Source organism: Poeciliopsis prolifica, unplaced genomic scaffold, assembly GCF_027474105.1.
Source record: "Poeciliopsis prolifica strain line A6 unplaced genomic scaffold, Auburn_PproV2 SCAFFOLD151, whole genome shotgun sequence".
NCBI lineage: Eukaryota > Metazoa > Chordata > Actinopteri > Cyprinodontiformes > Poeciliidae > Poeciliopsis > Poeciliopsis prolifica.
Window position 1 is genome coordinate 302,391 of NW_026562526.1, and position 13,831 is coordinate 316,221.

The 13,831-nt window shown below is 41.2% G+C and overlaps 1 protein-coding gene across 1 annotated transcript; it reads left to right on the forward strand.

The window, feature by feature from the left end:
* Positions 1-270: 270 nt before the first annotated feature.
* LOC129355933 (gamma-synuclein-like) lies at positions 271-6,888 on the forward strand. Its single transcript, XM_055025573.1, has 5 exons — positions 271-425; positions 3,015-3,056; positions 5,110-5,231; positions 5,910-5,948; positions 6,520-6,888. The coding sequence occupies exons 1-4, from the start codon at positions 305-307 to the stop codon at positions 5,946-5,948; spliced, it is 324 nt and encodes a 107-aa protein (XP_054881548.1). The 5' UTR covers positions 271-304; the 3' UTR covers positions 6,520-6,888.
* Positions 6,889-13,831: the final 6,943 nt, after the last annotated feature.

The window sequence follows — 13,831 nt, forward strand, 5'->3', positions numbered from 1 at the left end:
TGGGTCACAGACTGAACCAGAACCAGAACCTTCCTGAACTGCGGTTCTTCTGTGGCCGTTTGTTTCTGCACAAGCATCAATAAATGTTCATGAAAACGTTTTTCAGTTCAGGACGTTTCTGGAATCTGAATCCTCTTCCTGCTGGAGGCTCCGCCGCGTCGGCTCCTCCCAGCCTGACGCGGCTCCGCCTCCAGCAGGAGGGTGGCAGGCAGACGGAGACGGACGCAGCAGAGGACAGACCAGACCAGAGACAGACAGAGACAGAGAAGACAGAGGCAGCATCTTCACCTTCATCATCTTCATCATGGATGCTCTGAGGAAGGGATTCTCCGTGGCTAAGGAAGGCGTCGTCGCCGCCACTGAGAAGACCAAAGCCGGCGTGGGCGAGGCCGCGACCAAGACCAAGGACGGAGTCATGTATGTGGGTAAGACCACCGTGACCTTTGACCTCAACAGTGTCACTTCTTGCAGTGAAATCTGGAGAAAAAACCAGCAAAAATGGCATAAAGGATGAAATTATTAAAAGAAAACATTAATAATATTTGTGTTGGGCTGCACAGTGGTGCAGTTGGTAGCACCGTTGCCTTGGAGGAAGAAGGTTCTGGGTTCGATTCCCGGTCCGACGTCTTCCTGCATGTTGTCTCTGTGCATGATGGGTTCGCTCTCTGTCCTGGTTCTGCCCGGTTCTCCAGGTTCCTCCCACAGGGCAAAACACCGACTGGTCCAAATTCCCGACATGTGTGTGTGTGTTTAGTTGTGTGTGTGCGAGTGTGTGGTGTGTGTGAGTGTGTGTGTGCGAGTGTGTGTGTTAAGTTGTGTGTGCGAGTGTGTGTGTTTGGTTGTGTGAGTGTGTGTGTGTGTGTGTGGTTGTGTGTGTGTGTGAGTGAGTGTGTGTGTGTGTGTGGTTGTGTCTGTGTGTGTGTGTGTGGTTGTGTGAGTGTGTGTGTGAGTGAGTGTGTGTGTGTGTGTGTGTGAGTGTGTGTGGTTGTGTCTGTGTGTGTGTGTGGGGTGTGTGTGTGAGTGAGTGTGTGTGTGTGTGTGTGAGTGTGTGTGTGAGTGTGTGTGGTTGTGTGTGTGTGAGTGTGTGTGTGTGTGTGAGTGTGTGTGGTTGTGTCTGTGTGTGTGTGTGTGGTTGTGTGTGTGTGAGTGTGTGTGTGTGTGAGTGTATGTGGTTGTGTCTGTGTGTGAGTGTGTGTGTGTGAGTGTGTGTGTGTGTTGTGTGAGTGTGTGTGTGTGTGAGTGTGTGTGGTTGTGTGTGTGTGTTTCCCTGTGACAGACTGGTCACCTGTCCAGGTGACTCCGCCTCTCGCCCAGAGGAACCAGAACCTCCTGACCCAACAGGAACAAGTTGTTAGAAAATGCATTAATAATATTTAACATTAATTTAAAAAAATAAGGAGATAAAAAACTAGAGAAACATTTTAATGAAACTAAGTTTTAAAAGTAATTAAACTTAAAAATCATTTTAAGAGACTTATAATAAAAACAAAATTAAAGTATTAGAGAAAATATATACTTATAAAACACATAAATATGTATATTTATTATTTATTTATTTATTTAAAATCTGCTTCATATTCAATATGGAAGGAAAGAACAAAATAAAATAGGAAAATTGTCCAAATAAATATTTAAAACTTCCAGCAAATGAGCTGATTAAATATATTCAGCCGAATACATGAAATATAACTTAGATTGAAACGACGCTGTTAAATATTAAGATCCATCAGGATGAGAGGAAACGCCGAGTCATCATGGCTGCAGAGGAAAAGATTGATTTATTTTATTAATGAGATCATCCATAAAAAATAGATAAAATCATGTAGAGGAAAAACATGAACTCAAATATTAGATCAAATAAATGTCAATAATTATATTAATACACTGTAAAAACATAAATGTTTCCAGTTTTACTGAATCATTCGTTTCATTTTTTAGTAATAAAATAAGTAAATAATAGATCATCATAACAAAATACAGAAGAAAACTAAGTAGGAAATGAAACAAACTTCATCTTGAATCTGGAAAATGGATGGAAATAATAAAAACTAATTTAATAGTTCATCTCTAACTGCCTCACATGGAAACATGGCTCTGATCTGACCTTTGACCTGATTCCACTTTGTTTAATGAAAGCAAAACATTAAGTTTTTTCAAATTAAAAGCCCAAAGCAATATCCAGCTTTTAGAGTCATCAAATAATTGCAGCTCATTTATTATTCATTAATCTGCTGCAGAAACATTCAGGCGCTATTAAATGATCTGAAAAATATGTTTTGCTTTGAGTAACAATCAAACATTTCATCTATTTGGTGTAATTTTACTTTAAAGTTCAGATTTTCACCAAAGATCATTTCACTCAATGACAATGAATGAAACGAAGCCAGAAAATAATCAGATATTTATCAGAAGCTCATCTTCAGAACCCGGTCCAACAGAACCTGAACAGAACCCAGTCCAACAGAACCTGAACAGAACCCAGTCCAACAGAACCTGAACAGAACCTGAACAGAACCTGGTCCAACAGAACCTGAACAGAACCCAGTCCAACAGAACCTGAACAGAACCTGGTCCAACAGAACCTGAACAGAACCTGAACAGAACCTGGTCAACAGAACCTGAACAGAACCCAGTCCAACAGAACCTGAACAGAACCTGAGCAGAACCCAGTCCAACAGAACCTGAACAGAACCCGGTCCAACAGAACCTGAACAGAACCTGAACAGAACCCGGTCCAACAGAACCTGAACAGAACCTGAACAGAACCCAGTCCAACAGAACTGAACAGAACCTGAACAGAACCTGAACAGAACCCGATCCAACAGAACCTGAACAGAACCTGAACAGAACCCGGTCCAACAGAACCTGAACAGAACCTGAACAGAACCTGGTCCAACAGAACCTGAACAGAACCTGAACATGTCTACAATGATTCTCCAGATTATGATTGAAACTGGTTTAAATTCAGTCTCAGTTTTACAGTGAAATGTTTGGAAATGTTGTTGGTTTTACAGGAAACAAGACGATGGAGGGCGTGGTGACGAGCGTCAATTCAGGTGATCAGAAATTCATGATTATTTTATTATTTCATGTTTTCCTGTGACTGTTTATAAAAACTCCTGACTTTAATCTCCATTATTATATTATTTTACCACTCTGGTTAAAACAGTTCAATAAATACAGGTTTAATAAATCCTGTCGTTTATCTTAGAATTAGACCTTAAATAATCAAAAACAATTAATTCAAATAAAATTACATTTTAAATGATAAATCCACAAGAAAACAAATTATCTACACATCTTAAACATACAAATCTCTTCTTACTCTGTCCTTAAACAACAAATACTTCGTATTTTTAATCAGTTTTAATTATTAACATTCAGATTCTCTAAAAATGCTAAACATATTTTTTTGCACCTGGCACGTATTTCAGGGCAAAATCTCAAACTTTCTGCTTCCTGCTGACAAGTAATGGTTAAAATCTGAGGAGAAACTCTGACCTCCATCATCTGGTTGAAGCTCAGGTTCCATTGGTGAAGCACGGAGGAGGCAGCTTCATGCTGAGGGGCTGTTACTGCAGGAGGGACTGGTGCGCTTCATTAGTAAAGAACATTAGGTAGAAATAGTGAAGCAACATCCAGACAAACAGGAAGTTAAAGGTTGGACATTAATGTCCAATATGGAGGACATGATGTCCTCCATGTTGGACGTGATGTCCTCCATATTGGACATAATGTCCTCCATATTGGACATGATGTCCTCCATGTTGGACATGATGTCCTCCATGTTTGATATGATGTCCTCCATGTTGGACATGATGTCCTCCATGTTGGACATTATGTCCTTCATATTAGATATGATGTCCTCCATGTTGGACATGATCTCCTCCATGTTGGATATGATGTCCTCCATGTTGGACATGATGTCCTCCATGTTGGACATGATGTCCTCCATGTTGGATATGATGTCCTCCATGTTGGACATGTTGTCCTCCATGTTGGATATGATGTCCTCCATGTTGGATATGATGTCCTTCATATTAGATATGATGTCCTCCATGTTGGACATGATCTCCTCCATGTTGGATATGATGTCCTCCATGTTGGACATGATGTCCTCCATGTTGGATATGATGTCCTCCATGTTGGACATGATGTCCTCCATGTTGGACATGATGTCCTCCATGTTGGATATGATGTCCTCCATGTTGGACATGATGTCCTCCATGTTGGATATGATGTCCTCCATGTTTGATATGATGTCCTCCATGTTGGACATGATGTCCTCCATGTTGGACATGATGTCCTCCATGTTGGACATGATGTCCTCCATGTTGGACATAATGTCCTCCATGTTGGACATAATGTCCTCCATATTTGACATGATGTCCTTCATATTAGATATGATGTCCTCCATGTTGGATATGATGTCCTCCATGTTGGACATGATCTCCTCCATGTTGGACATGATCTCCTCCATGTTGGATATGATGTCCTCCATGTTGGACATGATGTCCTCCATGTTGGACATTATGTCCTTCATATTAGATATGATGTCCTCCATGTTGGACATGATCTCCTCCATGTTGGACATGATGTCCTCCATGTTGGACATAATGTCCTCCATGTTGGACATTATGTCCTCCATATTGGACATGATGTCCTCCATATTGGACACGATGTCCTCCATGTTGGACATCATATCCAACATGGAGGACATGATCTCCTCCATGTTGGACATGATCTCCTCCATGTTGGACATGATGTCCTCCATGTTGGACATGATGTCCTCCATGTTGGACACGATGTCCTCCATATTGGACATGATCTCCTCCATGTTGGATATGATGTCCTCCATGTTGGACATGATGTCCTCCATGTTGGACATGATCTCCTCCATGTTGGACACGATGTCCTCCATGTTGGACATGATCTCCTCCATGTTGGACATGATGTCCTCCATGTTGGACATGATGTCCTCCATGTTGGACATGATGTCCTCCATGTTGGACATGATGTCCTCCATGTTGGTCACATCATTTCAAGCTGTAAATGTTTCTCAGATGAAAATGTTTCCCGGTTTAATTGTTGCTGGTTTCTGTTGCCCAGTTGCTCAGAAATCCACTGAACAGACCAACGTTGTTGCCGACACCGCGGTTGCCGGGGCCAACGAGGTTGCCCAGGCGACGGTGGAGCGCGTGGAGAACGTGGCGAGCGGATTGGTCAAGACGGTGAGTGACGTCACATCGATGAATAGCAAACATAACACACAAAGTCTTCATCTATTGCATTTAAATTTACATTTCTAAAGTCATTAATTTTATAAATCTATTTTGGGATGATTAATTACTGATACAATTTCTGCCATGTAAAATTTTAAAAATGTTTTCATCTCTGATTGGCTGGATTCAGGAGGAGGCGGGACCAGCAGCAGAGCAGGTGCCTGATTGGTTGGGCTGTTGTGACGCTTTCTGCTCTTAAAACTCATCATTTAACTAACAGGAAACCAAATTATTGGATGGATTTAACTGACAATAATTCATAATTACCAGTTTTAGTCATCTTATTTTCATAAGCTGTAATTAAACTATAGCTTATAAAAAGAAATGATAAAGCAGATTGTAAGAAAACAATATATCTATTCTATGTATATCTTTATAGATATATTGTATATGTATCTATTTTATCTGAAATGTTTTGATGGTTGTTGAGGGAAGTTCAAGTCTGAGATCTGATGAATCTGCTTTACTTTCTGTTCAAATGAAAACTGAATTACAGGGAATAGTTTTAATCTTTCTGCTCAGCAGAAAGATTCAAACGTGTCGACGGTTCCACTGATGAAACTAACAAAGTGACTGGAAACAGGCTGACAGGATGATGATGATGATGATCTGCTCTGTCTCCTGCAGGCTGCAGCAGCAGATCAGCCTGAACCTGCAGCTCAGTAGGTGAGAAACTCCTCAAATAAATGAGTTTAAGAAACAACAGGAGAAAGTTAGTTTGTATCTTCATTTATTGATTCATTCTGATTAGGTGAACTACGATGGGAAAAACAGAATATCAAAGATTTTAAATTTGGTATTATAATCGGGTCCATAAGGTGATAATATCTGACCATCAAGAGTCAGAAAACAAGGTGCTAATTTATTGACAGACATGCTGGACATGATTTGTTCAAACCTGTTGTTATGTTTCTGTTTTATTTTGAAGCTCTGGGTCAGGGGGGCAGGTCCGGTCCCTGTAACCTTTAGATGCAGCCCTGCTCCAGCAGGCGGCTGTCCAGGATGGACTTGGACTTTCCTGCTCTTCAGCAACTCGGCAGTGAAATGAGACGAACCTTCATTTAGATTTGCCTGTGTTTGCATATGAGCCTGTTGCTCGGAAACCTGGCAGTTTTAAACATTGTTTAACGAGCTGCTTATATGTTCACATCTAAAGTCTTTTGAACTCAATCACTCTTTGCTTCTGAGATCCAATTTCATGAAGTTTTGTTCTCATTCTTCTTTTCTTGTCTTGCAGACTCAGAATGTTTCCGTCACAGAGGAGAGAAGAAGAACTCAACGCTAACCTGCTGCTCTGCTGCTCCTCCTCTGCATTGTTAACCTCATTAACCAATCAGAGCGCCGACTGCCTTGTTGCCATGGTTACATGGTTTCCCTTGGTTATGCTTGGATGATTTAACACTCAGGTCACTGCTTTCAGATGATTGGCTCATTGGAGTGTTCAACTCCTGCTGCTCACCTGTTTACCTGTAAGCCACGCCCCCTGATCCAGCTCTACTAATGCTTGAAGCTTCACTGAAACAGACGAATGATGGAGTTTACTCTGATTCAGGCTCAGCTGGTTGAATCTTTTATAAGCTGGAAGAAATAAAGAGTTTAAAATGAAGGTTTGGTTTTCTGACCTGAGTCGTCGTCAGTGACAGGAGCTCAGTTCTCCAGAAGGTCCAAAAGAACCGAATGCTGCTGGCCAGGACTCATCTGGCAGACCTGGTCAAATAAAGGTTATTATTACCGTTATCAGGCACACAGACCCTCCAGAATTATTGGAACAGGAGGAACAATTCCTCTGTTGTTATTTTCCACTTTTGGTTTGAGATCAGAGTAACAGAGTAACTGGGAGCTCAGCCTTTATTTCCTGGTTGTTACATGTAGATGTTTAACAACTGTGGACAAAATTCTCTTCATTTGAACAAAACCATTTTTCCAGTCAGCAAACTACTGGACTGTGTGACTGAAGTGTGCCGTGTTTCACGCTGACCGATCAGAGCTGGATGTGACGGGATTCATCTGGCTGCCTGGATCCAAAGCTCATCAGTTCCTCTGTGAAGCCTGGCGGAGCTGATGTTCCTGCAACAGCCTCATTCATTTTAATGATGATGTTTCTGATAATGGCAGCAGAATCAATTCTGAGTTTACTGAAACATTTTTCTGAAATATTTACAGAGAAACTAACCAGGAGGAATTTTATCATGCACCAGGACAATGACCAGAACACACTGCCTTCAAAACAAAGGCTAGGCTTCATCAGCGGAAACAAAGTGGTTTAAGATTAAAGACCAATTAACCCAGCAGAGAATGAACTTCAGCTCCTGCAGAGGAGAAGGAAGCCAAACTGAAAGAATCTGCATTAAAAGCCTGGAACAGCATCACAGTTTGGTGTCGATCCGGGGGTGAAGTCCACCTCAAATCAGACAAAATTTGTGTCAGATGTTTCTGCAGCAAAAAACTTGGTTTGTGCTGCAATCATTTTAAAGATATAAGGAAATGTTTGAGGAGGTCATGAAAGGTCAACCAGCCCCTCCAGACAATCCAGCTCAGACTGACTCCATCGTGTCTGTAAAGAAACTTCTGATAAAACAAGTGTAACCGGATCCGATCTGCATTGTGCTGGTTTTAAATGATTAGGCCGTAGTTCACCTTTAAAAGGGTTTATTCTGACAAGAATAACAGATAGAAAATAACCGTGTTACAGGCTGCCCGCTCCAAGCCCTACATAGACAAAAGTACATAACAGAAATGAACTTAATAAAGCTATAAATAAACTGGATGTATTCAGATACAAAATAAATAGTACACACCTCTCCCACAGGACAACATGACAAAAGGGAGGGTCTAAGGGACGCAAACATTTTAAAGACAATACCACAGAAGAAGAAACAAAAGGGGAGGGGCTTCCGTTCTTAAAGTAACACAGTTAAAACAATAACAGAGATTTGCAGTCAGGTAGGAACCCATACAAATAACCAAAGAAAAACATTTTGAGTAATTATAACAACGGATAAATTCAACCATGTTACACAAGCAAGATTAAAATAACAAAATAACTTTTCTCAGTAAAAAGGGAATGACAAAGTCTTCAAAAGGAAAATGAGTGTTAACCCCTTGAAAACTGACTCTTCCTGCTAATTAGCTGCTCATGTGGCAACTTGAAGACAAGATGCAGCAGCAAACTGGGCAAGAGCGAAAAACATGGAACTACTCAGTTTCTATTTAGTAGCAGGACATTTCAACAAACTTCACAAATTATTTCACCCAAATAACAGAACAATAAAACACATGTAATAACAGCGTAATAACGATGACAGAACTTGGCCTACTGGTCCTGTTCGGTGTTTCGCCTCAACGCCTTTGCTCTCATTTTGTAGACACAAATTGGGTCACAATCAATTTGAGACCACAGTTTTGTCAAAACAATGAAAATGTCACTTCCTTTGATCTTCTCCAATAGAAACTGAATGTGAACTCAAAGCAACATGGCGGCCATGTCTCCCTATTGACCTATTGACCTATTGACCTTAGTCCGATGGGACCACAGGTCGATGGTCCTATAACTTGTGAAATGCACTTTTATCATCTGTACCTGAACACGTCTTCAGTAGCTTAGCTTGAATAAAACTGACTCAGTACTTCAGTGTCTGGTCACATGACACGGTGACTGAAATAAATGTCGGGTCCGGGCCCCCGGGTCCGGGCCCCCCGGGTCCGGGCCCCCCGGGTCCGGGCCCCCCGGGTCCGGGCCCCCCGGGTCCGGGCCCCCGGGTCCGGGCCCCCCGGGTCCGGGCCCCCCGGGTCCGGGCCCCCCGGGTCCGGGCCCCCCGGGTCCGGGCCCCCCGGGTCCGGGCCCCCGGGTCCGGGCCCCCCGGCCTTACTGCATCTTTAAGCGAGCTAGCTTTTTAAGCTAGCTTAACTGAAGCAGTTCATTACTGCGACCACCGAACAGAGCCGCCATTTTAACTCCACACTGTGAAGAATCATCGTTACGAGCTGCTAAACTTGTAAATTCATTCTTTAGCCTGATATCCGCTGGACTCTAAGGCCCTTATGATCTCACTGCTGCTGTTTACCACCAAATATTATCGACATCAACTTACGAGCAAAAGCAGATCAGTAGCAGGAGAGAACTTCTTCGCTTCCACTGCACACAGCGCTGAGCGCCCTCTGCTGGTGGAAGTTATATTACACATTCAGATTGCAAAACAAACATTAATAGAACATTTTTTAAAAATAAAGTGACATTAAGCCTAAAATAAAAAGGAGGTCTTCTGTTTTCTTGTTTCATTTTTATCATAGTGTGTTAGGCAGGGTTATTAAGGGTAATTCAGGGTAATTCAGGGTTATTCAGGGTAATTCAGGGTTATTCAGGGTTATTCAGGGTAATTCAGGGTAATTCAGGGTAATTCAGGGTTATTCAGGGTAATTCAGGGTTATTCAGGGTTATTCAGGGTAATTCAGGGTAATTCAGGGTAATTCAGGGTTATTCAGGTAATTCAGGGTTATTCAGGGTAATTCAGGGTTATTCAGGGTAATTCAGGGTTATTCAGGGTAATTCAGGTTATTCAGGGTAATTCAGGGTTATTCAGGGTAATTTAGGGTTATTCAGGGTTATTCAGGGTAATTCAGGGTTATTCAGGGTAATTCAGGGTTATTCAGGGTTATTCAGGGTAATTCAGGGTTATTCAGGGTTATTCAGGGTAATTCAGGGTAATTCAGGGTAATTCAGGGTTATTCAGGGTTATTAAGGGTAATTCAGGTTATTCAGGGTTATTCAGGGTAATTCAGGGTTATTCAGGGTAATTCAGGGTTATTCAGGGTTATTCAGGGTAATTCAGGGTTATTCAGGTTATTCAGGGTAATTCAGGGTTATTCAGGGTAATTCAGGGTTATTCAGGGTAATTCAGGGTAATTCAGGGTTATTCAGGGTAATTCAGGGTAATTCAGGGTAATTCAGGGTAATTCAGGGTTATTCAGGGTAATTCAGGGTTATTCAGGGTTATTCAGGGTAATTCAGGGTAATTAAGGGTAATTCAGGGTTATTCAGGGTAATTCAGGGTTATTCAGGGTAATTCAGGGTTATTCAGGGTAATTCAGGGTTATTCAGGGTAATTCAGGGTTATTCAGGGTAATTCAGGGTTATTCAGGGTAATTCAGGGTTATTCAGGGTTATTCAGGGTAATTCAGGGTTATTCAGGGTAATTCAGGGTTATTCAGGGTTATTCAGGGTAATTCAGGGTTATTCAGGGTTATTCAGGGTAATTCAGGGTAATTCAGGGTAATTCAGGGTTATTCAGGGTTATTAAGGGTAATTCAGGGTTATTCAGGGTTATTCAGGGTAATTCAGGGTTATTCAGGGTAATTCAGGGTTATTCAGGGTTATTCAGGGTAATTCAGGGTTATTCAGGGTTATTCAGGGTAATTCAGGGTTATTCAGGGTAATTCAGGGTTATTCAGGGTAATTCAGGGTAATTCAGGGTTATTCAGGGTAATTCAGGGTAATTCAGGGTAATTCAGGGTAATTCAGGGTTATTCAGGGTAATTCAGGGTTATTCAGGGTTATTCAGGGTAATTCAGGGTAATTAAGGGTAATTCAGGGTTATTCAGGGTAATTCAGGGTTATTCAGGGTAATTCAGGGTTATTCAGGGTAATTCAGGGTAATTCAGGGTTATTCAGGGTAATTCAGGGTTATTAAGGGTAATTCAGGGTAATTCAGGGTTATTCAGGGTAATTCAGGGTTATTCAGGGTTATTCAGGGTAATTCAGGGTAATTCAGGGTAATTCAGGGTTATTCAGGGTAATTCAGGGTTATTCAGGGTAATTCAGGGTTATTCAGGGTAATTCAGGGTTATTCAGGGTAATTCAGGGTTATTCAGGGTAATTCAGGGTTATTCAGGGTAATTCAGGGTTATTCAGGGTTATTCAGGGTAATTCAGGGTTATTCAGGGTAATTCAGGGTTATTCAGGGTTATTCAGGGTAATTCAGGGTTATTCAGGGTTATTCAGGGTAATTCAGGGTAATTCAGGGTAATTCAGGGTTATTCAGGGTAATTCAGGGTTATTCAGGGTAATTCAGGGTTATTCAGGTTATTCAGGGTAATTCAGGGTTATTCAGGGTTATTCAGGGTAATTCAGGGTTATTCAGGGTAATTCAGGGTTATTCAGGGTTATTCAGGGTAATTCAGGGTTATTCAGGGTTATTCAGGGTAATTCAGGTTATTCAGGGTAATTCAGGGTTATTCAGGGTAATTCAGGGTAATTCAGGGTTATTCAGGGTAATTCAGGGTAATTCAGGGTAATTCAGGGTAATTCAGGGTTATTCAGGGTAATTCAGGGTTATTCAGGGTTATTCAGGGTAATTCAGGGTAATTAAGGGTAATTCAGGGTTATTCAGGGTAATTCAGGGTTATTCAGGGTAATTCAGGGTTATTCAGGGTAATTCAGGGTAATTCAGGGTTATTCAGGGTAATTCAGGGTTATTCAGGGTAATTCAGGGTTATTCAGGGTAATTCAGGGTAATTCAGGGTAATTCAGGGTTATTCAGGGTAATTCAGGGTTATTCAGGGTTATTAAGGGTAATTCAGGGTTATTCAGGGTAATTCAGGGTTATTCAGGGTAATTCAGGGTAATTCAGGGTAATTCAGGGTAATTCAGGGTTATTCAGGGTTATTCAGGGTAATTCAGGGTTATTCAGGGTAATTCAGGGTTATTCAGGGTAATTCAGGGTTATTCAGGGTAATTCAGGGTAATTCAGGGTAATTCAGGGTTTTCAGGGTAATTCAGGGTTATTCAGGGTTATTCAGGGTAATTCAGGGTAATTCAGGGTAATTCAGGGTTATTCAGGGTAATTCAGGGTTATTCAGGGTTATTCAGGGTAATTCAGGGTTATTCAGGGTAATTCAGGGTAATTCAGGGTAATTCAGGGTTATTCAGGGTAATTCAGGGTTATTCCGGGTAATTCAGGGTAATTCAGGGTAATTCAGGGTTATTCAGGGTTATTCAGGGTTATTCAGGGTAATTCAGGGTAATTCAGGGTTATTCAGGGTAATTCAGGGTTATTCAGGGTTATTCAGGGTTATTAAGGGTAATTCAGGGTTATTCAGGGTTATTCAGGGTAATTCAGGGTAATTCAGGGTAATTCAGGGTTATTCAGGGTTATTCAGGGTAATTCAGGGTAATTCAGGGTTATTCAGGGTAATTCAGGGTTATTCAGGGTTATTCAGGGTAATTCAGGGTAATTCAGGGTTATTCAGGGTTATTCAGGGTAATTCAGAGTTATTCAGGGTAATTCAGGGTAATTCAGGGTAATTCAGGGTTATTCAGGGTAATTCAGGGTTATTCAGGGTTATTCAGGGTAATTCAGGGTAATTCAGGGTTATTCAGGGTTATTCAGGGTAATTCAGAGTTATTCAGGGTAATTCAGGGTAATTCAGGGTAATTCAGGGTTATTCAGGGTAATTCAGGGTTATTCAGGGTTATTCAGGGTAATTCAGGGTAATTCAGGGTTATTCAGGGTAATTCAGAGTTATTCAGGGTAATTCAGGGCAATTCAGGGCAATTCAGGGTTATTCAGGGTGCTGAATTACCCTGGCCAGTTTTAGGGCACCTCTAAAACTGGTCTGGACACCCTGGTGGAGTCATGTGAGAACCAGGACATGAACCAAGAGCAGAGGGAACAAAAGAGCTGAGAGTCAAATTCTGGAGGATTAAGTTTGTTTTATCAAATCACAGTCGATACTCAGTTTATGGAGTTTATGAATCAGTGATTAAATTCAATCATGCAGTCGGTGAATAGCAGAGGATTATCTGTCTCTGATGACGAAGCTTTGACTGTCTGCTGTCTGCATCAACACTGCAAAACCTGTCCAGGAAAACATTTTGTGTTTTCTTTCTTAACTAATTGAAATAAATAAGATTTTAACCAATCATTTCATTTCCCAATTCCTACCTTCAACACTCTATATGAACAGAAAAATAAGAAAAATTGAGGGTTTTTGTTTGTGTGATAAAACTTATTAGATCCTTAATAATTAAAGACAAATCGTGTTTGACTGCAAAAATGAATAATCTACATTACTACAGGAACTCCACAGGCTTCAAGATCAGCAGCTGGTTTATTTTCTGTTGCAGGACTTTTTGGTGATTTTTTTGGTGACCGGTTATGAAGGAGACATTTTGGTTCCTCCATCACTGAACTGAACCCACATCATAGATCTGGGAACTTACATTTTCATTTTTATCTAAAATCAGTTTTTTGAGCTGTTCATCACGTTAAAATGTTTTTTGCGTTGATTCTTTCATACATGTTTGAGAAGTCCTTTAATCTCCATGGCAACCAGTTAGCTGCTAAATGTCTGAGTGGCCGTAGCCCGCCTCCGAGGCGCAGCTCCTCCTGCCCTCCACATTGAAACGTTTAGCAGGAAGACAGTTTATTCAGTTTAAAGCAACAAAATGGACACAAAACTAGAAACTCAGACAGGAGAAGGTTAACGAGAATATAGAGTAAAATAATAAGGCCTTTAAAAACAGCCTTTAAAGGCCTGCACTGGTCAGTTTG

Excerpts from the sequence above, each read along its gene's own strand:
- LOC129355933 (XM_055025573.1), top strand. The coding sequence starts at position 305 with ATGGATGCTCTGAGGAAGGGATTCTCCGTGGCTAAGGAAGGCGTCGTC. Across the intron at positions 426-3,014 it reads GGACGGAGTCATGTATGTGG|GAAACAAGACGATGGAGGGC; the intron begins GTAAGACCACCG and ends TTGGTTTTACAG. Across the intron at positions 3,057-5,109 it reads GGTGACGAGCGTCAATTCAG|TTGCTCAGAAATCCACTGAA; the intron begins GTGATCAGAAAT and ends TCTGTTGCCCAG.